At 33.8% G+C, this 21,665-nt stretch overlaps 1 protein-coding gene across 12 annotated transcripts in view; it reads left to right on the top strand.

The window, feature by feature from the left end:
- Positions 1–21,665, top strand: part of CBLB (Cbl proto-oncogene B) — a 214,594-nt gene that overhangs the window by 165,598 nt on the left and 27,331 nt on the right. For 6 of the 12 annotated variants that reach the window (XM_038003260.2, XM_038003253.2, XM_038003250.2 and 3 more), the window contains 4 exons: positions 777–962; positions 2,482–2,847; positions 11,329–11,423; positions 19,449–19,595. In XM_038003260.2, the coding sequence (XP_037859188.1) occupies positions 777–962; positions 2,482–2,847; positions 11,329–11,423; positions 19,449–19,595 (794 nt within the window). The remainder of the gene's footprint in view (positions 1–776; positions 963–2,481; positions 2,848–11,328; positions 11,424–19,448; positions 19,596–21,665) is intronic. The other 6 variants (XM_038003262.2, XM_038003261.2, XM_038003257.2 and 3 more) reach the window with 1 other exon arrangement.

Here is a 21,665-nt window from a genome sequence, read left to right as displayed (position 1 = left end):
TGCATTAAAACACATAGACACACACATACACACAAACACACAACCTTATGCAATAGGAAGCGTTACATACAAATTGAAATACTTACTGGCTTTTTGATGCTACTTTATCTACCAGACAATATGGAAAACTTGTAGTAACAGAAAATCAGTTTTTGCCAGTACAGACAGACTTTCCTAGATATAGTTCATTGTGTTTCAAGAAAAATGTTTAACTTGAGAATCTTTTCTATGTGTAGTATTAAGGAAAAAAAAAATGGGCTTAAACCTGTTTATTTTAAACATATAATTTTTTTTTAAAACCCCACCTGATTTCATTGGTTTGCAGGAAAATAGACTATGTACAAGATACATGTTTGGAACAAAGCAATAGCTAACTGTTAGAATGTACAAAGGATGAGCAAAAAAATTTATAACATAGAGATCCAAGAGCAATGTGCATTATTGCATTATGTGTTTCTGGCTTCCTCAGAAAATATAGATGGGTTTCTTGAAGAATATCCGCATTTGATTGTCTTTATATTATACTTTTGCTGTTCTTTTTTCTTAGCCCCTTTCTGCAATATGTAAGAAAAACTTATCAATCTGTTCTTTTTGTAATACTACCCTTGAGGGACAATGTGAACTATTTGCTTCTATTAATCAGGGTAAACTAAGGGAATTCATTTTAACAAATGTATGGTGCCGGAAACCTTCTTCCAACCAAATTTGTTCTTTAAGAACAGAGAACACTCTGCACAGCTAATAAACAGCGGCATCTTTCTCTTTTTCTATTCTAGTGCACTGACAGGCAGAACTCACCAGTCACATCACCAGGATCCTCTCCCCTTGCCCAGAGAAGAAAGCCACAGCCTGACCCACTCCAGATCCCACATCTAAGCCTGCCACCAGTGCCTCCTCGCCTGGATCTAATTCAGAAAGGCATAGTTAGATCTCCCTGTGGCAGCCCAACGGGTTCACCAAAGGTAGATCAATTTTATTAGAAACACAGATAAAATTTTGTAAGACAATTATTGATTGCTCAGATTCTTCTAAATTCCATTACTCATATTTTTTGTGCTTTTAATTGTAAACAAGTTTGATGAGTTTCTCATTTAGTTTATGGTGAGCACATGTTCGTGTTTCTTGTCTTATTACTATAAAAGTTACACGTAATTTTTGCAGAGAGAGAGCATATGTCTGTAGCCCCATGATTTACCAAAATAAGTAGCAGAGTAAGTATGGTTATTTTGTAAAATAGATTTAAAAAGTCATTATATGCATTGAAATAATTTGCATGCTGTTATCAAATGATATTTTGCGCTCATTTTTTATAGTGCCATGACAAGAAAAATGTGATGGGAATATATTTGCATAAGGGCTTAAGGTGTGACAAATTATCACCCTTGTTTCAAGGTGACTTAGAAGAGAGAATTATATGTAGTTTTTAAACCTCGGGAAGTTAATTACAATGAATTGCAATATTTGCAAAGTAATTATATTACTGTTTAATATTAAAGACATAATTCTTACTCTACAGTTAAGCCTACAATTTATTTTATTGTGTGGATTTTTTCTTCAAATTTCATAAGTATAAAATTTTAAAAATTAATTTTATTTGGTAACATGCTCTGTTGTCTAAAATTTGTTGGAAGCACAATATATTTAGTAGTATTTGATTTTCCTGTATTACCAGTTAACTTGGTTTTAAGATCACACGTTATTAGAATATCATTTAGAATTATGTAAACACAACAGATTCCTTTTTTCTCTGCTACTTTCTAACATTAAAATTACAAATCAATCATCACATTAACCATGTAAATAAAAGTCAAAAGCTATGAAAAGCATACACATTCAATTCATTGATCTATACCTTTATATTTCTATGTAAGAATCAGCCTGATCTTTGAAAATACTGTAAGAATTCATGAAATTGAAGTAATTTGATATGTAGTGCTGCTCTGTTACTTGTGATCTTTTACTATTCTGGTAATAACTGATAAAGAAGCAGAGCACATTTGCCCCCATGTCAGTTATGCTGTATCACACTGATGAAAACAAAAATAAAGAAAAAGCTTTTAATCTTCTAAAAATATTACAAATACTACAAATCAAGTTGCTCTTTAAAAAAACTAGAACAGTGACAACTTTTCTCGTCTCACCTAAATCATAGAAATGTGCAAATAAATTATTGGCATTTTATGTCAAAGTCATCATATGATTTTGATCTACTTGTTTCTGTATCATTTCTATAAGTTAACATTTGGATTTATGTACTCATTTCTGTTTTTTTTAAAATCCTAATGAAATGTATTTATGAGTTTTTTTATTCTCATTTAAATTTCATTAACTGGTAATAAAAGAAATTTATTAAAAGATGGCACAGGAATCTAGTAAAACTCCTGGTTTGCTTAGAAAATTAAAGTAATAATACATGTTTGAAAGTTATTTCAATGCATGGTACAACTTTTAGTTTGTTTTCTCTCTCTTCTGTTTCTTTAGTCTTCCCCTTGCATGGTGAGAAAACAAGATAAACCACTCCCAGCACCACCTCCTCCCTTAAGAGATCCTCCTCCACCGCCACCTGAAAGACCTCCCCCAATCCCACCAGACAATAGACTGAGTAGACACATCCATCATGTGGAAAGCGTGCCTTCCAGAGACCCACCAATGCCTCTTGAAGCATGGTGCCCTCGGGATGTGTTTGGGACTAATCAGCTTGTGGGATGTCGACTCCTAGGAGAGGGCTCTCCAAAACCTGGAATCACAGCGAGTTCAAATGTAAATGGAAGGCACAGTAGAGTGGGCTCTGACCCAGTGCTTATGCGGAAGCACAGACGCCATGATTTGCCTTTAGAAGGAGCTAAGGTAAGATATATGCAAAGCAGAAGCTAGAGAATCTGCTTATAAATGCTTCTGATGGTCAGTAGCATAAAGGTTGGGAAGTATTTTTTTTTTTTTTTTTTTTTTTTTTTTGCCTAGCATGGCACCTCCCTGCAAGTCTTTAATTATCCCCAAGTTATAAATAATCAGAAGCTCATTAAAATTTGGACTTAAGAGAAGTCAGGAGGTTCTAAGTAATGATTTAATTTTAATGTGAAGACACTAGACAATTTGCCAGAGATTTATTTCACCTTCCCTTATTTCATTTGCCAAAATTTCTTCTATTAACAACTTAGTGGTGGTATAATCAGAACTGCATTTTTTTTTTTTTGAGACGAAGCCTCGCTCTTGTCCCCCAGACTGGAGTGCAGTGGCGTGATCTCGGCTCACTGCAACCTCTGTCTCCCTGGTTCAAGCGATTCTCCTGCCTCAGCCTCCCGAGTAGCTGGGATTGCAGGCATCTGCCACCACACCTGGCTAATTTTTGTATTTTCAGTAGAGATGGGGTTTCACCATGTTGGCCAGACTGGTCTTGAACTCTTGAGCTCAGGTGATCCTCCCGCCTCAGCCTCCCAAAAGTGCTGGGATTACAGTTGTGAGCCACTGCGCCTGGTCAGCACTGTATTTTTAACAAACTGTTTTAGTTCCATCCAATTTTTACAAGTCGTGTTACTGTACATGTCATAAATCCGTTGCTGGAGTTAGTTTTTGTTGCCTGGGACAGTACACATTAGGCAGCCAGGTAAAATGAACTTCCTGTATACTCAAAAACACTAAACCAAGTTCACTCTTAAAAATCAAGTTCTTTTCCCCTAAAACTGAGAGATTCTCACCCTTGTTGACTTCTCACTTGAAGGATGTTACCACTATCATTTATATGTCCAGGAAGGAGTTTATGTGTGCAGGAAACTGAAGAGACAGCAGCAGAAATCATTTACTTTAGAATTCTTGGTATTCTTGGTAGTTCCTTGGCAGAGGTATACTGTAATAATTTCTGGTATTTGGTTCCAGGATGCTTTTGACTCTGAGATTAGATCCTTGCCATCTTCCCTTTACTGATGGAGGCCTTGGCTCTTCTGAAGACTGTAATATTAAAGTGATCTCATCTCTGTAGACCTTAAATTGATATTTTACAGAAGTAGTCTAGTCCTTCAAAATAATGGTTAAAGTTGGTGAGTTCATCTTATAACATATTCAGGATACAAGGAAGAAGCATGACTTGCACTCAGCTCCTCTGTGTGTAGAGGTACAGTGATAATGAACACTTTGTATGACAATATTTAACCTCAGTGATGTGGGGTAGCCAGGAAAGGAAGAATCACAACTCAGTAGCACTGCATTCAAAACAAAGGCAAGGAGTGGTGGCAGTTTGCTGTGACTCTTTGCTGGTAACTCAACTTGGTACCTTCAGTCTCATCTATTATAAATATGAGGATCTCTAAAAGTTTCCTCAGGGTCGTCTAAATATAATGTAAATGTAAGAGAACATACTAATAAAATCAATTTTATAATGATCTCTGTCAGTGGGGAGCTCATCCTCAAAAGAGTTTTTCCACAACCTAGAATGCTGATTGGAAGGACCTGCCATTCATTTTCAAAACTTTTCAGTGTTGTTTTTTTTTTGTTTCCCCCTTTAGCCTTAACTTTTTATTCATATGTGATCACACTTATCTTGGGAAGAGTGTTAGAAGAAGTTGTAATTACCTAGTTATATCTCAGGAGCGTGTTATAATTTATTTTCTAAATGGACTTCAAAAATACTTGAAATATAATAGTTGTCATAGCCATTTCATTGAAGATATCTTGTTTCAGGGTTCTTTTAGATAACGTGTTCTAGTTTTAATGCTATTATAAATTTACCCTCCTAAGCTCTAGAAAACTGGCCAGTTTTTTTAAGAAATGTTACAGTTGCAAAAATTGGGGTGACAGTTTCTTAGGTTATTGGTATGAGATACTGTATTTTATTAACTTTAGGTATGAAATATTAATTGTGAGTTCAGTTATAAGAACATTTCTTTAAATATTTCTCTGTGAACTTTCATGTTGTGATCATTGATACAGATTAGTATAACAGAGAAGACTGACTGAAAATTTTATCTCTTATTGAAAACTAAACTTTACTGCTTAGTTCTCTCTAAATAATTTTCATTAAGATTCCCTAAGGTCTAATCTCATATATTGTGTGTCTTTATATTGCAATGCTAATATCCTCAAGTTCATCTCATGTTACTCTTAGATTTGGTGTTTCAACCAAAATTAGATTTCTAAGATTTCTAATTTCAACCTAATTGTTTAACTTCTGGAGTGAACTGTAAAGAAGAACTTGATTCATTGAATGCCACAAAACTATAAAACAGACCATGTCTCCTCTTTTATTACCATTATAAAGGAAAAGTGGTTTCACTTCATTAGATCATAGGGCTTACCAGAACTTACATAAAGTAGAAAAGGCCTAATTCCTCTGTCATTTCATTGTTGGGAGACTTAAGAGGTTGGCTTCAACTAACAACTGACATAATCACTTAGGATCCTGTAATTCTCAGTTTCTGTGTTCCTGGGTTGGAGTTTGTTACCAGGCTCTGAAATCAAGCCTGGATTTCACTTTCTGCTCTAGAATGTACTGGCTTTGTGTATATAGCAACTTACTTCATCTTTGTCTCCAACCTCACTTATTTTCCTTATAAATAAAGTGGAACTTTATTTTATTCCTTTATATAAAATGGAATAATAATAATACCTGGTATCTAGGATAATAGTTAGCTTCCAACTATCTGAATTTCTATACCCCTTGGTTCAGGAATAAAAACGAAAATAACAGCTGGACATAGAGTGTCAAAATAAGTTGTAACACTTGGCATTTTTATTCAAAATAGTTGTCTGTTTTATAAACCAAAACATCTTTGTTTCACTCCTTTTTTCTTTTATTTAGCATAGTTCCTAATGAATGTTTGGTAGGCACTCAATAACCAAGTTATAACTTGGTTAAGCTTATGATATAATACTTACTTGGTGCTAGTAATCTAACGCTAAAGCCAGTGGTAGAGAAAAAGGAGTATATGTGCTTGGGTTTGAGTGTAGGCAGCTGTAGGCCAGGAGGGAAAAGGTGGAGGAAGAATATGGCCCTGATATGCAAGGGGTTACAAATGGACAGGTTTTTGTGTATCTTGCATAGTTTTCATGTTTAAAGTAGGACTTTTTTCCTCTGCAGGAGAGTAGTCATTTTAAATATGTAGATCATATACAATAAGAAAAAGAGAGTGAGTGAAGAGAAAGGGGAGATATTTTTATTTTTTAAAAGGACTAAGATTTTTAATGAAAATAGTAGATATTAACAACATATTTTCACCCTTCATACCTAATAGTGCCATTTTGTTTTGTCTTACTTTATCATTGGGATAAAGAGTGTGGAGATTTAGATATTTGGAAGCTGTTTTATTGTTCACATAATTCATCAGGCCCCTAATGTAAGCAAATACACTTTTTTTTTTTTTTTTTTTTTGATCAAATCATAAAAACTGCCGCTTAGGTTTAGTAGTTTTCATTAGAGGCAAAGCTTCAAATTTAATAGCATCTTCCCATTTTAGAGATAAGAAAATGTAGATAAGTACTAAAAATAGAAGTGAAAACTAATTATTACATGTGGAACACACAGGAATTTATAAAAGTCAATACCCTGTCGATGGGCGAGGACTCGCTTCCCTTCATTACTCGTCCTGTCAGTATGTCAGTTCTCATCATCCAGTAGAACCATTTGCCTTTTCTGTTTGCGTTGTAACTAGAACAATGAATGGTAGAGGAAATGGGAATAAATTAAACTCTAATTACTCCATTTGTTAATTGTAGAGAGCTCTGAGGAAAAAGTTCTTCTAGCTCATAGTTAAAATGAAGTGTAAGAATTTTTTGTGGCATTCATTTACTCCCTTTACTCTTCCCCTCGTACCTGGCATAATCAAAAGCTAGTCAAGGTAGTACTTTTTAAATGTGGATCTACAGGCTAAGAGTTACTAAGTTTATGTATCTGACTGTATTGGTAAGAGATTTCTATCCTATAGCATTGTTTCCATTCTCTGAAAGTCTTAGATTTTAGTCACCTTTTAAAGCTGTTCCTTAATAGACATCTTGTTGGCTAGATATTTCCTGTCGTTGGTGGTTTCTTTTAATTATCTGAGGAAAATAGTTCTACCAAAGTATATTAAAATATGACTAGAAACTGGAAATGCATCTACTTATTTCTAGATATCAACATTGTACCCAACTGTCATTATTTGTTCTCTTGAGGCAGTAAGAATACTGCTGTTTCTTTTGTGATAAAACTGTCTTTAACTGGTCATGTTACTTACAGTGACATTGTTCTAAAGATGACCTTTGTATGATAATTTTTTGAAGACGTTGCAAGATAAATACATCAAATGATTTCCCTTTTTGCAGTTGTGGCTTGTTGTACTTTTGGTGGAGAGGCAAATGTTTATATTAATGACCTTAAAGTTATCTGTAAATTTCGAGGGCTGTCCTTCAGAAAATCAGTGTTCTGTGTGTACTGGTTTCATGTCCAGTCTGATGCTGAAGGACAAAATACAGGGGTACTTTTGAGGTAGCATGTGGGTTGACATGTGTAGGATCGGGAAAAGGCTTGTGTTTAGTAAGATTTTTTAAAAATGTTTTTCTTAATTGTGGGAAGATTTTCACAAAATTTTTTTCTGTGTATCTCAAGGGTCCCAAATGTTTTAATCTTCAGCTTTTAAACAATATCTGAATCACAAGAAAACATTTTACACTTTAGGATTAGATGATACCTTGAGGCATTTAGAGAAATATTAATCTAATATAACCTAGATTTCTAATAAATTATACAAGCCAGTTTATACTTCTTTCACAAGTCTACACTTCCACTATTGTTTTCTTATTTCTTCAACCTCATTACCTAATTCAACTATATGAGTACCTAGCATGTTCAAGACACTCTGGGGAATACAAAGAGGAATAAAGCACAGAAAAGCTAGTCAGGATGAGACAGGCATGTGATTAAGAGGTAAGGCATATGAGAAGCATCCAGAAAATGTGTGGGATCCCCAAGAAGAAAAAAAATTCCAAGATGCAGGACTGAAAAAGTAATAAAGAAAGCTTCATGCAAGAGGGTCACTGGCTATAGACATTAAAAGACTGGCAGCTGTTGTTTTTGTAGTTATTACAGAAAGGAATAACATGGAGGTGGGAGAATATGTTTAGTGATAATATAGTCAGTTTTGGATGGCCTGTAGCATAAAAAGAGTGGACAGGTGAGGTAAGACCATGGCAAGGTAAGTTGAAACCAATTATGAAGTGTCTTGAATTCTACATTAAGTAATCATAATTTGGTAGGCAGGAAAGAACATTTAAAGTTTTCTTTTCTGGCAGAGGAATACTAGGATTAGAATTGTGAATTTAGAAGATTTAAATTGGTAGCATTTCCAATGCAATTGTGATAGATTTGGGACAGTGAGCTAAGAATGCAGAGGATGAAAAGATGTTTCTTAGTTGAGGATTCAGTGAGGTTTTAGTGTGAACTGCTTCAGTTGATACTATCAGTCTGTACATTTGAAGAACTACAGTTTTTTTTTTTTTTACCATTTGCAAACAGGTTTTTTAGATATCTTGAAAATATATAAAGTATTTATTTTTAGCCCCCAAAGTTGTGATTTATTGTACTCACTCAGGTAATGGCAGCTAAAATGATTTTCTGGTGTAATGAAATGGTTTCAGGTGAGAACATAAAATTCAGAATGACACAATGTTAAATCTTGTCCTTTAGCCACTATCCATAAATATAAACAGCCGTTTTAGATGAACAGAAACATGATCATCACTTTATAAAGTACCTGCACTTTTAGGTCCTTTGCTGTCTCAATCTAATAATTAGGAAAGAACTATACAGAATTCCAAGTTTCGTATTAGGCATATTGTCAACTCTCAGTACATATTTATGAACAGTTTGCAGGAATAACAGCCATTAAACAAATTATATATGTGTGTGTGTGTGTGTGTGTATGTATGTATATATATTTATGTGTGTATATATATACACATATTTGCTGAGAGTATTTCAGTAATAATGAGTTTCAGCTAAACCTAAGGAAAGTCATTTCACTAGTTAATACCTCCGTTAATAAGTACATCTAAGCCAATTAGCAGTCAATATTCATTTCAGCCCTACCGTGTGTAAAGCACCATAAGGTATATGCTGTAAAATGGTAAAGGAGTAATAAGAGTTTTTGTCCTGAAAGAGGCCCAACGTGGCCTAAATTCTCCTTGACGAAATGTAAGTACACAGAACACGAGCAAACTATTATCAGATGCCAAACATCAAATGAATGGTTCAGAAAAGACACTACAGCATTTCAGTGGCTCTAGAAATCCTTTAGTTACTATATATCAGTAACAAATGGTATTTCTGAAACAGTTAGAAAAAGTGCCATTTGCATTTTAAAGCAGACTAATGGATTGTTTCAAAAAATTAGGAACAAGTCATTTAATTTTCTTAGATATCGCCCTCCAAGAGTAAGTTACCTCATTAATTGTACTTTGTGGTTTTACTAGTGATAGCCATCATTGCCTGTATGACTTCTCTTCATGAAATTGAATAGTAGTACATAAAAATATGCAAGCTCTGTTATTAGTATTTTATTCTCATTTACCTAATGTGCAAGATGAAAGCAATTTCAATACCAGTAAATGTTTGAGTGTATTGGTATTTTTGAAAGATATATTCACAGTGTTCTGATTATAAAATTATGGTTGGTTTATTATTAAATTAGAACCAATACAACTGAAACTATTATTCCCATATCTCTCTTTTATTTTATTGTTGCTGAAATTTTATTAAGCATCTATCTATGTTGGATGATTTGTCCTCAAATAACAAACTATTGCATATAAAATTCACATTACATTTTCCCAAATGAGTTTTATATGTATTTGTGACATGAATTAAGGAAATTTGACTGCAGATATCTTACATTGTATCTATTCCTGCAGCATGCAAAGAATTCCAATGAAGAATGACTTCCAAAGTTCAGTATTACAATGAGCATTTGTGTATTTGTCAGTTAAAAGACCTTTTTTTATGTTAAAGGATTTTATTAAACTTCAAAATGATTAATGTCTATTAGGAAATTTCTTCTTTCTGGCACACTTCAGAACACTTTGCCTTATTCTGTTATTTGGCCACAGTCAAAAGCCCAGGATAAAATCATTTTATTTAAAGGTAATATTTTGTCATGGTGTGGCTACAGTATATTGAGTCTAATGAGGGGAAACATGTAAAAAGAGAAATTGGTACTAAAGCTTAAGATCAGCTTTGTAGCTCTGAAATACACACGCTGATAAATTTCAAATGTGTTCTTTAAACTTGTTTCTTTTCTTATTTTAAGTTGATAGGTAAGGGTATGACCTTTTCAATTTTATATTCTAAAGCTTCAACATCATTTTAGAAATGTGATGGAGAAAAGTAATTGTTAAGTCCTCGATTGAATTATCCATCGCTGTTCAAATTACTTCACTTGCATTTAGCCCCACCATCAGTCTACCTATTAAATATGAATTAATAAGAGTTTACAAAGGAACTCCATGATAAAAATCTAATGATTGCTTACAGGTCTTAAAATGTGTTCAGTCTTTTCTTGTGAATATGTTTCTGCAAAATGATCCTCTCATAACCCCCCACTTTTAAGTTACTGTAATTTCAAATTGTAGGAGAAACAAAGAACAGTTTTTCAGACATTTCCTATAGTGTAACAGAAATCTAGACACCAGAATTCCCTAATTCAGAGTAATTGAACACTGGCTTTGGATGGTCCCATATGAGCAAGTTAGAAATTGTGGTTTGTATGTTCACTAACTGAAAATTTTGTTTAAATTTGCCTGCACTTGGAAAGCCAGAACAGGTCTCTAGTTATCTTTAGTGCAGAAGCTTCAACCATGAAAGAACAAAGGCACTTCTGATTATATTAATGTACTGTTTTATCAGAAAGTTTAAGAATGTTTCATTCACCATGGAGAAATATAATTTAGAGCAATTTAATTTGGAAGGAATTAAAAAAAGAATAACATCAGTGCTGCTTTTTTCTTTACCCCTTATAGAGAATGCTAACTTTTCAATAAAACCTGATCATAGTTGGTGAATTTTATTATTTACCTATTTAGCCAATAATATCTGTATGTGATTTATATAAATTTTAGTATTACCTCTCAGTGTTTAAGAATCATGGTGTAACATTTTTATTTTTTCTATAACCTTGAACCACTTTAGGCGGTGGTGACTCATCAGTGTGGTGCTACTGACTCCTGAATAAATTGTATGACATTTCGCTTGTTTAAATATACTGAACTTACACATTGTCTTCAAAACGGTAGGTTACCTAAGAGCAGCTATTGCTGTAAGATCCTTCAGAAGTTAAATTCTTGGAAACTAACCATTTGATTTACTTTCAGGTCTTTTCCAATGGTCATCTTGGAAGTGAAGAATATGATGTTCCTCCCCGGCTTTCTCCTCCTCCTCCAGTTACCACCCTCCTCCCCAGCATAAAGTGAGTTTTGTTGGATTTGGAGATCACTTGTCTGTGCATCAAGATATGGTAAAGAGTGGCTTTGAGAGGTTCTCAATACAGACACTACATGACGAATAGAAAGTCATTGATAGTAAACAGCCAGCTGTATTTACAAACTAAATTACCATAAATTAAGATCCTTCCCGATACTTTGCTGGTAACCACAACATCTATGAGACTTACCTAACTCTTGAGGTTACACATAGAGCAACAGGGAGAGAAAGCTCTTCCTTGTATCAAAAGTATTCCTTGTATCAAAGAGGATAGAGTAGCACAATGAGGTATCCCTTCAAATTTACCTCTCCTCCTCAGAGGTAACCCATTTTATCTCAGCTTTCCAGTTTGACATCATAAAAAAATCTTTGGTTCCACCAGTTTTTTCTTTTCTCACATCCATTCAGCTACCAAGTCCTTTTGATTACTCTTTTGGAGTTTTTCATATTCCTCTCCTCTTCTCCATTGCTCTAGCTTTGCCTCAGAGCTGGACAACTGAAAGAGCAACTGATCATCTCATATGATCGGAGATTTAGTATCAGTGGGTTTAGGGCTAGTAAAATGAGATAAGTGGGTATCTCATTTGAAAAATGGGGCCGCAGAGGCACACTAAATACCTCTCATTGGTATCTTCCCAAGTTAAACCAGGATAAACTGGATATCCCAATTCTAATTTTCCTGCTCTTTATATGAAGTCAGGATGTCTGCCTTTCCTCCAGTGTATTTTGTTCACTGCAACTGAGTTCATTTAATTTAAATTCTGCCTTCCCCAGGTCACTTTCCCACTCAAAAACCAGCATTGTTTCCCTTTTTCTATTAAATTAATTCTATACTCTTCTGCTAACAGTAAGATCCTACAGAATTTTACCCAACTAAAATATTGTTCAGTGATTCCTAATACTTGCCCTGTAATTTTATCTGGATTGTTTTTTCTGGCTTTCTGAGATTTTTATGAAGTTCCTCCTGTACTTTACCTTTTCCTAATCTTTATCCTAAAGGTCCGTATCTCAGGCTGTATTTCTTTGTGAAATGATCTGTGACTTCTTCAATTGTAATGGTTAAGACTGATTCACATTCCTCTTCCTGCAGTTTATTTTCTACTCATTTAATTATATACTCTGCCATATTGTTTTCTGATTTTAATGTGGCTCTCCAATTGAAAAGATTACAAGACTTTAAGGGCAAAAACTGTGTTCTGTATCTCCCATGACATCTTACTGTATTTGATGTATACTAAGTAAATGATCTGCATATAGTAAGTAAGTACACAGAGAATACGTGGATGCTTGGTCAGTTGATTTAAATTTTATCTGCTGAGGTCCTTATTTCCAATTGAAAGTCTTAGAGCTTCTTCATTCCTTCATCTGCAGTTCACCGAACTCCCACTATACATATCAATGCAAACGAAAAATAAGGTAGATCCCAGCCCCCAAGAAATTTACAGTCTGCTTTGGAAAATAACATTAACATATACGAAATCACTAGAGAATGGTATGCACTAACATTTATAATGCTAACTTAGTAGTTTCAAATGAGTTTGGAGGAGAGGCTGTTATAGCCTTTGTAAATGAAGGATGTTTCATGGAGGGATGGGCATTTCCTGACTCATGAAGTACACGCACAATTGGGAAAGGCGGCATATGAGAAAAAACAAGGTTGTGAAATTTGACATCGTTCAGGGGACGGTGGGAAACTCAGCGAATTATATCATTCTCCAGTGGGAACTTCTCTTAGAACTGCCAGATATTTAGCAGACATAGGAGTTGGAAGCAATTACACATACTCTGCATAGCAGGCTCTAAATCAATGACAACATGTGATGATATTCTAGCCCTAAATGAACTCTGGATATATGTGCATGTAATAAAACATCTAAGCTCAATTACCTCTCATAACTCAGAAAACATTAGAAAATGAAATCTTGCTAATTAGAGATTAAATTTTCACATTCTGTTTATTAAATTCATATTGGCAAGCAAGCTAGAAGTTGCGGTTTGCTTCATTTGTATTTAACATTAAATACCTGCTTCTCCTGTAAATGAAGCAAGAACAACAAATTCATAGTAAAATGTATGTTTTCTAATACTTCAGTTTGTAAGCGCATCTAAAATTAGTCATACTTTCTCCCTATTTACTCTTGATTTTTCCCTCAGAAACAGTGCAGTTGTTTCACTTAGAGTAATATTTTAACAGTGCACGCTTACCAGCAAATTAGTTTTCAATTTGGCATGCTGCATGTCAGCCATAGTTAGCAATACAAATGTTAGCTTTTAATGGCACATTTATCTCTCCAGTTTATTTTTGTTTCTGACTCTGTAGGTAGCAGTTGTTCATTGTAGACAATATGCAAAGTATATAAAAAAGAAAAAAGTGAGATACATAAGTATAAGCATACACAGATGCTAAATATCAATGTCCAGAGTTTTAACATTTTGACTTTTTTGTTTAAACTTGTTTATACCTTGTTTAGATTATATTGTAGAGATAATTTTATTCCCTCCTTTCTTAACATTATCATAAGCATTTTTCTTAGTTGTTCAGTTATGCACTGTGTTTATTATAAAACCAGCATGGAATGCTGATGTGAACAGTGGAATAAAATCAGACTGTGCACCACTCCTGACTCCGCCATTAAGTATTTGTCTTTTTTGTTGTTGTTGTTTTGAGATAGAGTCTCACTCTGTCACCCAGGCTGGAGTGCAGTGGCGCGATCTCGGCTCACTGCAACCTCTGCCTCCTGGGTTCAAGCGATTCTTCCGCCTCAGCCTTCTAAGTAGCTGGGACTACAGTCACCCGCCACCATGCCCGGCTAATTTTTTAATTTTTAGTTGAGATGGGGTTTCACCATATTGGCCAGGCTGATCTCGAACTCCTGACTTTGTGATCCGCCTGCCTCGGCCTCCCAGAGTGCTGGAATTACAGGCATGAACCACCACAGCCTTTGTCTTATTTTTAACAGGGTAACTTCTCTGGCTTTTCCCCATCTGATAGAAGGGAGGATCTGTTTAACTTAAATTATCTCCAAAATCCTTTTGAGATTCAGCTTTTTAGGTTTTATACAGTGTGTTTTCTTAAGAATACTGATGGCAAACCTGGCAACCTAACAGTGAGTCGAGAGTCCTGCCTCTGGATGGTCTTAGAACAGAGGTCTTAGCAAAATGCCACTCACAGAAATAAAGAGTGTCGGATGTTTGAGAATTCATTTGCATCTTAGACTCTCGGTGCATGTTTCAAAATCAGGCCAAAGCAAAATTACACATTGCTACCAAACATACACTTCTCTAGTTCTCACAAATGTTGAAAACTCCAATGTTAAATCCAAGAACGTCAAAGCTAGCATTTACCTTTATATTTATACTATGTTGTTATACGTATTTGCAGAAACAGTATTGTTAAATATTTGGTACTGTTTACTGATTCCCATTTACGTGATGTCAGAGGCTGCTCTGTGATAGTGCTTCCTTTCCTGGTAAACTGTATCTTTGCAGTTATTTGACTTTCATCGTGTAATTTGTCTTGAGACCTAGAAGAGTATGAAATTTACTTCTAAAAAATATACTGTTGTAAAAGCAATCTGAAATTACTTGTATCTATATACTTAATTTTTCTAAAATGATGTTTTTTTCCAAAGTAATATTTTTTTCTGAATGGTTTCTGCTTAACATCTTTGACACTTAGCTATAAATACAAAATTTTAAGTAAATCCTAGAAACATGGGTAATTACTGTTTTGGAGGGAGAACAAAGTAATCCTATGTGGATTCTTTTTACTTTATAGTTTACATTATTTATTTACTAAATTATATTTATTTTGAAATAATTTGATTTTTCAAAATTAAAAGTAAATGATACTCTGAATAGTTAAGGAAATATTTATTTTACTTGACACACAATAGTTTGGCAAATGAACAGAGGCATTATTACAAGTAATAATGGAATAATTAATTCCAGGTAAGATAATGTTCTGAAATGCTGAGGAATATCTTTTTTTTTTTTTTTTTTTTTTTTAAGAATTTGTGTGTGTGTGTGTACCTTGTCTTTTAGAGATGGACCTTTTGTACTTTTGACATATTAAACTTAGGCTTTCAAATACCCATGAACCAATATTACTTGGTTTGCATTTTTGTAAGAAAGGTTTTTTTGTTGTTGGAAGTAGTATTATCTATTTTTATGAATATATATTCTTATAATATATATTTCCCTAAAGAGATTAGTGCTTATATTTTTGGTTCCATAAACAGAGAATACAAATTTCACCTAACTGTCCTATTTTCATTCAGTTGCTTTACTGACTAGAGGTTCAGTGTGTACAAGATAAAATCCTTTATCCTCTTTGGAATTTAAGCTCTAGTTAGGGAGAAGAGTAAGTAAACAAGTAACTATATTGTATATTGTCAGCTAGTGGTAAGTGCTAGGAGGAAAAATAAGCAGGGAAGAGGATAAATAATGATAGAGAGGTTTATACTTAGATGAGGTCATTAGGAAAGACCTCTCTGAAAGGCTAATATTTGAACAGAAACTTGAAAGAAGTAAGGGAGCAAACCATGAGGTTATCTGTGTGAAGAGCACAGAAGCTGGATAGAACACAAGTACAAAGCAACTTCAAATCTGTTTCTCCAATTTACAAACAAGTTAGTGAAAATGCTTGTAAGTAAAGCTTATCTTAAAGCTTGATAGTATACCACACAGACGTTTTTGATGTCATGAAAGACCCTTCAAAATTAGCATGTATATGATAAAATTTAGTGTTTTGAGGAAATGATTTATATGTGGCACATGTGCAAAAATCATTTCAAATACAGCTATATTTTGTTTTGTCTCTTCTCTGGACTATTTATTTGAGTTAGACATTTTCCCTGTTAGGATTGGGATAATGTAATATAAGAAATATGGAATAATGTATAGGGCAAGCTCTAAAGATTCTATTTTAACAGAAGATATTTTTCATTACTTGCCTTCAGATACTATTAAAGGAAGATAGATGCTTATGTGTAGAAAACAAGCTTACTAATTAAGCATAGCATTGGATACTATCTCCTGTGCTGGCCTGAAAATTCACCTGTTTCCTGGTTTGTTTCAAATGTGCATATGTAGAAGATGAAAGTATTTATCACTGAAGGCTCAAATAGCTAACACTATGAATGTCATAAAATGTCCAGGTTGTGGGGAGGGTGACTATGCATCTTTGAGAGTGTGTGTCTCTGTGTATTACCAGAGTATTAACTCAGTAATAACAGCAACAGTGCAGAACATTCTGTGAATGTAGGATGAGAATATAAAGGGGTTGCAGTAATAAGTGTAATGGTAGGCTTCAATGTGGAGTCAGCCAAATACCATTTGTTCAGCTTTATTCCTCTGGTATCCTAAAAATTTCCCGTAAGTTTAGTCAGTGACTGAAAATTGTCCCATACCCCGCAAGATAGAATTTTTTTCTACTGCCAAATGTTGTATATATTAATAGATAATGACTAATTACAAATCTAATTATTTTACCAGTTATTTAGTAACAAGTAAAATTAAACCTGTTTTTTGAATCAGTTTGTAGAGGAAAATAAAACCGCACGTGTCATTCCAGATGGTGTAATTAGTTACATGACTTTAGTTCTTTATTTTGCTATTTTATATACATCTTCTATACCTCACTTGTACCATCCTCATGTTATTTTTTGTGATAGAAACCATTTTTTTTTTCCAGAACTGGATAAGATTACTTTTTAATAAAAACCATGTAATCTTAAATAAAACACACTGGTATGTTATTCTTATAAATTGGCTTATTTCTAATCTAAATAAACTATTATACTGATTTTAAAATTTTTTATTAAAAACCATAAGCAGAAAAATAAAATCTGAATCTTTAGAACTTTTTTAAAATGGTGCTAAATGGGACACCTAAGTATTTTTTTTGTATTTAGATACAAACACCACTTGAAGACTATTTTTTCACTTCTAGATATAATTCTCTAAAATCCATTTAAGCTAACAATTTATACTAGTAAGTTTTAGCAATAAGCCTTATTACTCCATGAAGTATTAGATGAGCTTTGCTTTTCACTTCATTCGGAAATAATCTACTGATTTGTGGCAAAGCCACAAATGGGGGAAATTACTCGAGAAATTGTCTATCAATGAAAGTAAAATATCAAATTAGCCGCAACATATGTGATTTAAAAAAGTGTCCATTGTTGACTCATAATGAACTACTTCTTTGGAAACTTAAATCTTTGGCGGGAACCTGCAACAGACAGATGTTAGAACATTTCTGATATTGAATAGTTGTTGAATGTTTAGTGAGAAATACTGTTTTCTTTTTACGTAGTGTATGCTTGAATTGCATAGAAAGGGATTCATTATAAATGAAAATATCTTAGGCATAGAAAGGATGTACAGTATTTATTTCTCATTTCATTTGATAATAGAACCCATTCTGGTCCTTGAGTTAGCTAAATTGATGTCTGTGTTTACAGGAATTTATGGAAAAGTAGTATTATAAGTCCCTCCCAGCTCCAGTGCCATCAGATCACCATTTTGCAGCCCATATACTTAACTTCCTTTAATTGGAAAGTAAATCCTCCAAAGTTAAACCATAATAGGTGTAATAATAGATTATTATTAAGGCCCTTAGCTTATGCTGTAGGTAGTGACATTGGACCTTTTGTCACTATATCACTGTGCTTTTGTCTCCCCGTAAAGCTCATGTAAATTCTAAAGTTGCTGAAACAACAAGAATTTAAAGATCAGTATTGAAATTTTGTTCAAAGATAGGTATCAATAAAAATATATTTGAAAAATCTTAGTTTTTCCTTGATCTTTGAATGTCCTAGAGACTTAGATAATATCTTTGAAACTTGAATCTTTTGATTTTTCAAAATGCCTTCTTGTAATGGTCACAAAGAAAAGCCCCTAAAATTGTTTCCATTCTAACTAATAAAAAGGAATAAAAATGAATGTTAATTCAGTCATGTTTGTTTAATATACCAAAGACCTCTTGCTCCCTCTACAGAAGGTGCTTCAAAATTGCAGTCACTTAGTTTTTGGGGTTTTTTTTTTTCCTTTTTAAATTCAACAGATTTCTCATGAGGTTCATGATAATTATTGTATTTGCAATGCCTTGCAAACTAGTTCGTCTTCCTAAAGTGAATCAGGTTGAGTTTGTGCATTTCTGCTTTGGCATTTTTCATTGACTTCAGCCAGGGTTAAACTCCAGTAGCAACAGCTATGAAAAACATTATGTTTATGTTTCCCTATTTGTTTGGGTTTGTTTTATTTGGTTTATTTACTGTTATGGATAAGTGAAATCCTTAGTATTTTTGATATGAGATGATGGTTTTACTCGTTTTAATTCTCTTTTATTTACCCAGGGAATCTAAGCCATAAAAATAATGTACTGTACTTCAAAGACTTAAAAATAAGTTATCTCATTATCTACATCTAATCATTCCATTCATTTTTAGCTCTCAGTTGTTGGTAGGAAGAAAAACCTAACAACTTCAACTATAATTTCACAGGATAGTTAAGTTTTACAGAATTAAACTGGATATTTTTCCAACTGTAAATAATACTCACAGGAGACAAAAAGTTTGATCGTTCTGTAAAGACTTCTTTAATATATAAAACTACCATGCTTATTATTTTAACATCATACTTTACCCATTTAATTTAAATTGAGATAAAATATTAATATTTTAATAGCTTTGGTTTGAATAAATTTATACATTTTATCTTATGAATCCAACATCTTTTTATTTTATTTGACAAGTTACTAGTTTTTCCTATTGTGCCATTTAAAATTATAAGGATGAAAATTCTTTTATCCCATCAAGAGTCTTAACAAAAGATTGAAAATCCTTTTCATTTGTATTTAATATAAGAACAGCTTCTCTGATGATACCCTGTAATTGAATAATGAACATAAGTGATAAAGTAGCTTCTTTGATTTGAATATGTCACATCAGACTTGCCTGTTTTGAATATTATGCTTAAACTAGATTGGATTTTTTTCCCCTGGTAGGTGTACTGGTCCGTTAGCAAATTCTCTTTCAGAGAAAACAAGAGACCCAGTAGAGGAAGATGATGATGAATACAAGATTCCTTCATCCCACCCTGTTTCCCTGAATTCACAACCATCTCATTGTCATAATGTAAAACCACCTGTTCGGTAAGAATACTACGGGCAGCTTTTTGCCACTTACATCTGCATAAGCATTATCATTTGCAATGTTTGTTTTTAAACAATTGATTTACGTCTAGTTAAAAATCCTTGATTTCAAGCTCAAAGCCTTCTCTTCCTGTATACCATTCCCTGCATTACTTCTAAAGAAAACTAAAAGATGCAGATTTCTCATTAATCAGGAAGTCACTTTATTTGATCAGTTCTAAGCATGTATCTCATAAAGAAAAAATTAGTGCTCAGAAACTAAGGTATTATTCTGACTTTCCTTAGAATTTTTCTTCATAATGTAAAGACTAGTATAATTTATTTTCATTTTCCTTCTTGATGTACTTGCTACCTACTTCTATTCAGATTTCGAAGAAGTAGGAAAAAATACCAAGTTGTTTCCCTTAACTTTTTGTTTTTCTATCAAGTGCTGTTTTACCTTCCTTCAGATCAAATAAGAATGTGAGGAATAGGCTAGGCGCGGTGGCTTACGCTTGTAATCCTAGCACTTTGGGAGGCTGAGGCAGGAGGATCATGAAGTCAGGAGTTCGAGACCAGCCTGACCAACATGGTGAAACTCTATCTCTACTAAAAATCCAAAAATTAACTGGGCATGGTGGCGGGTGCCTGTAGTCCCAGCTACTCAGGAGGCTGAAGCATGAGAATCGCTTGAACCCGGGAGACGGAGGTTGCAGTGATCCGAGATCACACCACTATACTCCAGCCTGGGCGAGAGAGCTAGACACTGTTTCAAAAAAAAAAAAAATGTGAGGAATAGTGGGGGTTTTTCCTTACTTTTGTTTGCTTATTCTCACTTACATGGGAATAGCCTTGGTCTTTGACTTGGAAGCCCCATTAAGGTAAATAAGAGTTATTAATAATGTGTTGTTTGTATTGAAATATTAAATTTATCTTTAAGTAAAAGCATGAGTCTACATTTATATTATTGAATTTATAAACTGAAGTCTCATATTTCTGGGTTTGTTTGTTTTACCTGACTGACATGTATGAGGTACTCAGTACTCTCAGCTTCAAAACTTAGTTTCTGAGTTCTGCTTTCCTTTGTATAACATTCCTGGGGCCATGCTTGGCACCTAGAATAGGACTCCAGTACTGCTGTTGGCCCTGCATCCCAGCATCTCTCCAGGACGGACTGAAGGATAGGGGAGATGGCAATTACTTCAGTCCTCTGTGCCATCTTTACTTAGTGTGCCTTTTCCTTGTGAGGTCAAGTCAATCAACTGAAAACATTTTATAAGTACAGTGTTCCCTTCTTTTCCAATGAAAAACTAAAAAATGTTTTAATGTGTTTCTTCAGGCATCTCACTGAGGTAGAAAATGCAGCACTTGGAAAGAGAAGCACATTTTCATTTTAAGCAGATGTCTGTCTTAATAAGGGACCCTGGTTAGAATTATCAACATTCTGCTGAATTATTACCCAGAATTAACAGTCTACACCGCAGGACTTTATTTTTTTTAAAGCCAGAACCTAAACACTCCTTGCTATTGCTGGTGTTTAAATAAGAAATTTGTTGATAAAATAGTATCACTGAGAAGACAAAGAAATAACGAGGAGGTAATTTTGTGTATCAGAAGAACCAAGTAGCTAGTGATTTATTTGAGAACAAAAGATATTCCTTCTCATCAAATATAAGTTGTTACAATTTTCAGTTCTTTGGCTCTTACAAATGTGCAGTAATTTTTAAAAACTAAAGTAGGATGAGCTCTTTTGGTCTCTTTGGGAGTCTTTTTTTTTTTTTTTCATTGCTGAATAAGTGAGGAGTATATTTTAATACGTTAAATTTTAATTGTTACATCATATTGGATGAGCTTTTTTGTGGCAGAGCGCCCAAATCTTGAAAATAAATTTGAATTATAACCATCATTACCATTTTTCTATTGTTACAGAAAAGTAATAAATGTTGATAATCCCTAAATGTAATTGGAGTGAATTCTTTATCTAATTTGTTCTTGAAAGCTGATGGATGAAGTATCTTCTTTCGTCCTCTCCAAAGAGCTCTTTAAGCTTAACGCTTTCTTTCCCTGTGTGTATTTTTCCCCCTTTAGAAC

The sequence above is a fragment of the Chlorocebus sabaeus genome, chromosome 22, assembly GCF_047675955.1.
Source record: "Chlorocebus sabaeus isolate Y175 chromosome 22, mChlSab1.0.hap1, whole genome shotgun sequence".
In the NCBI taxonomy this organism is placed as follows: Eukaryota; Metazoa; Chordata; class Mammalia; order Primates; family Cercopithecidae; genus Chlorocebus; species Chlorocebus sabaeus.
Note: the sequence above shows the minus strand (reverse complement) of the source record. Positions and strands in the feature narration are given on the sequence as shown.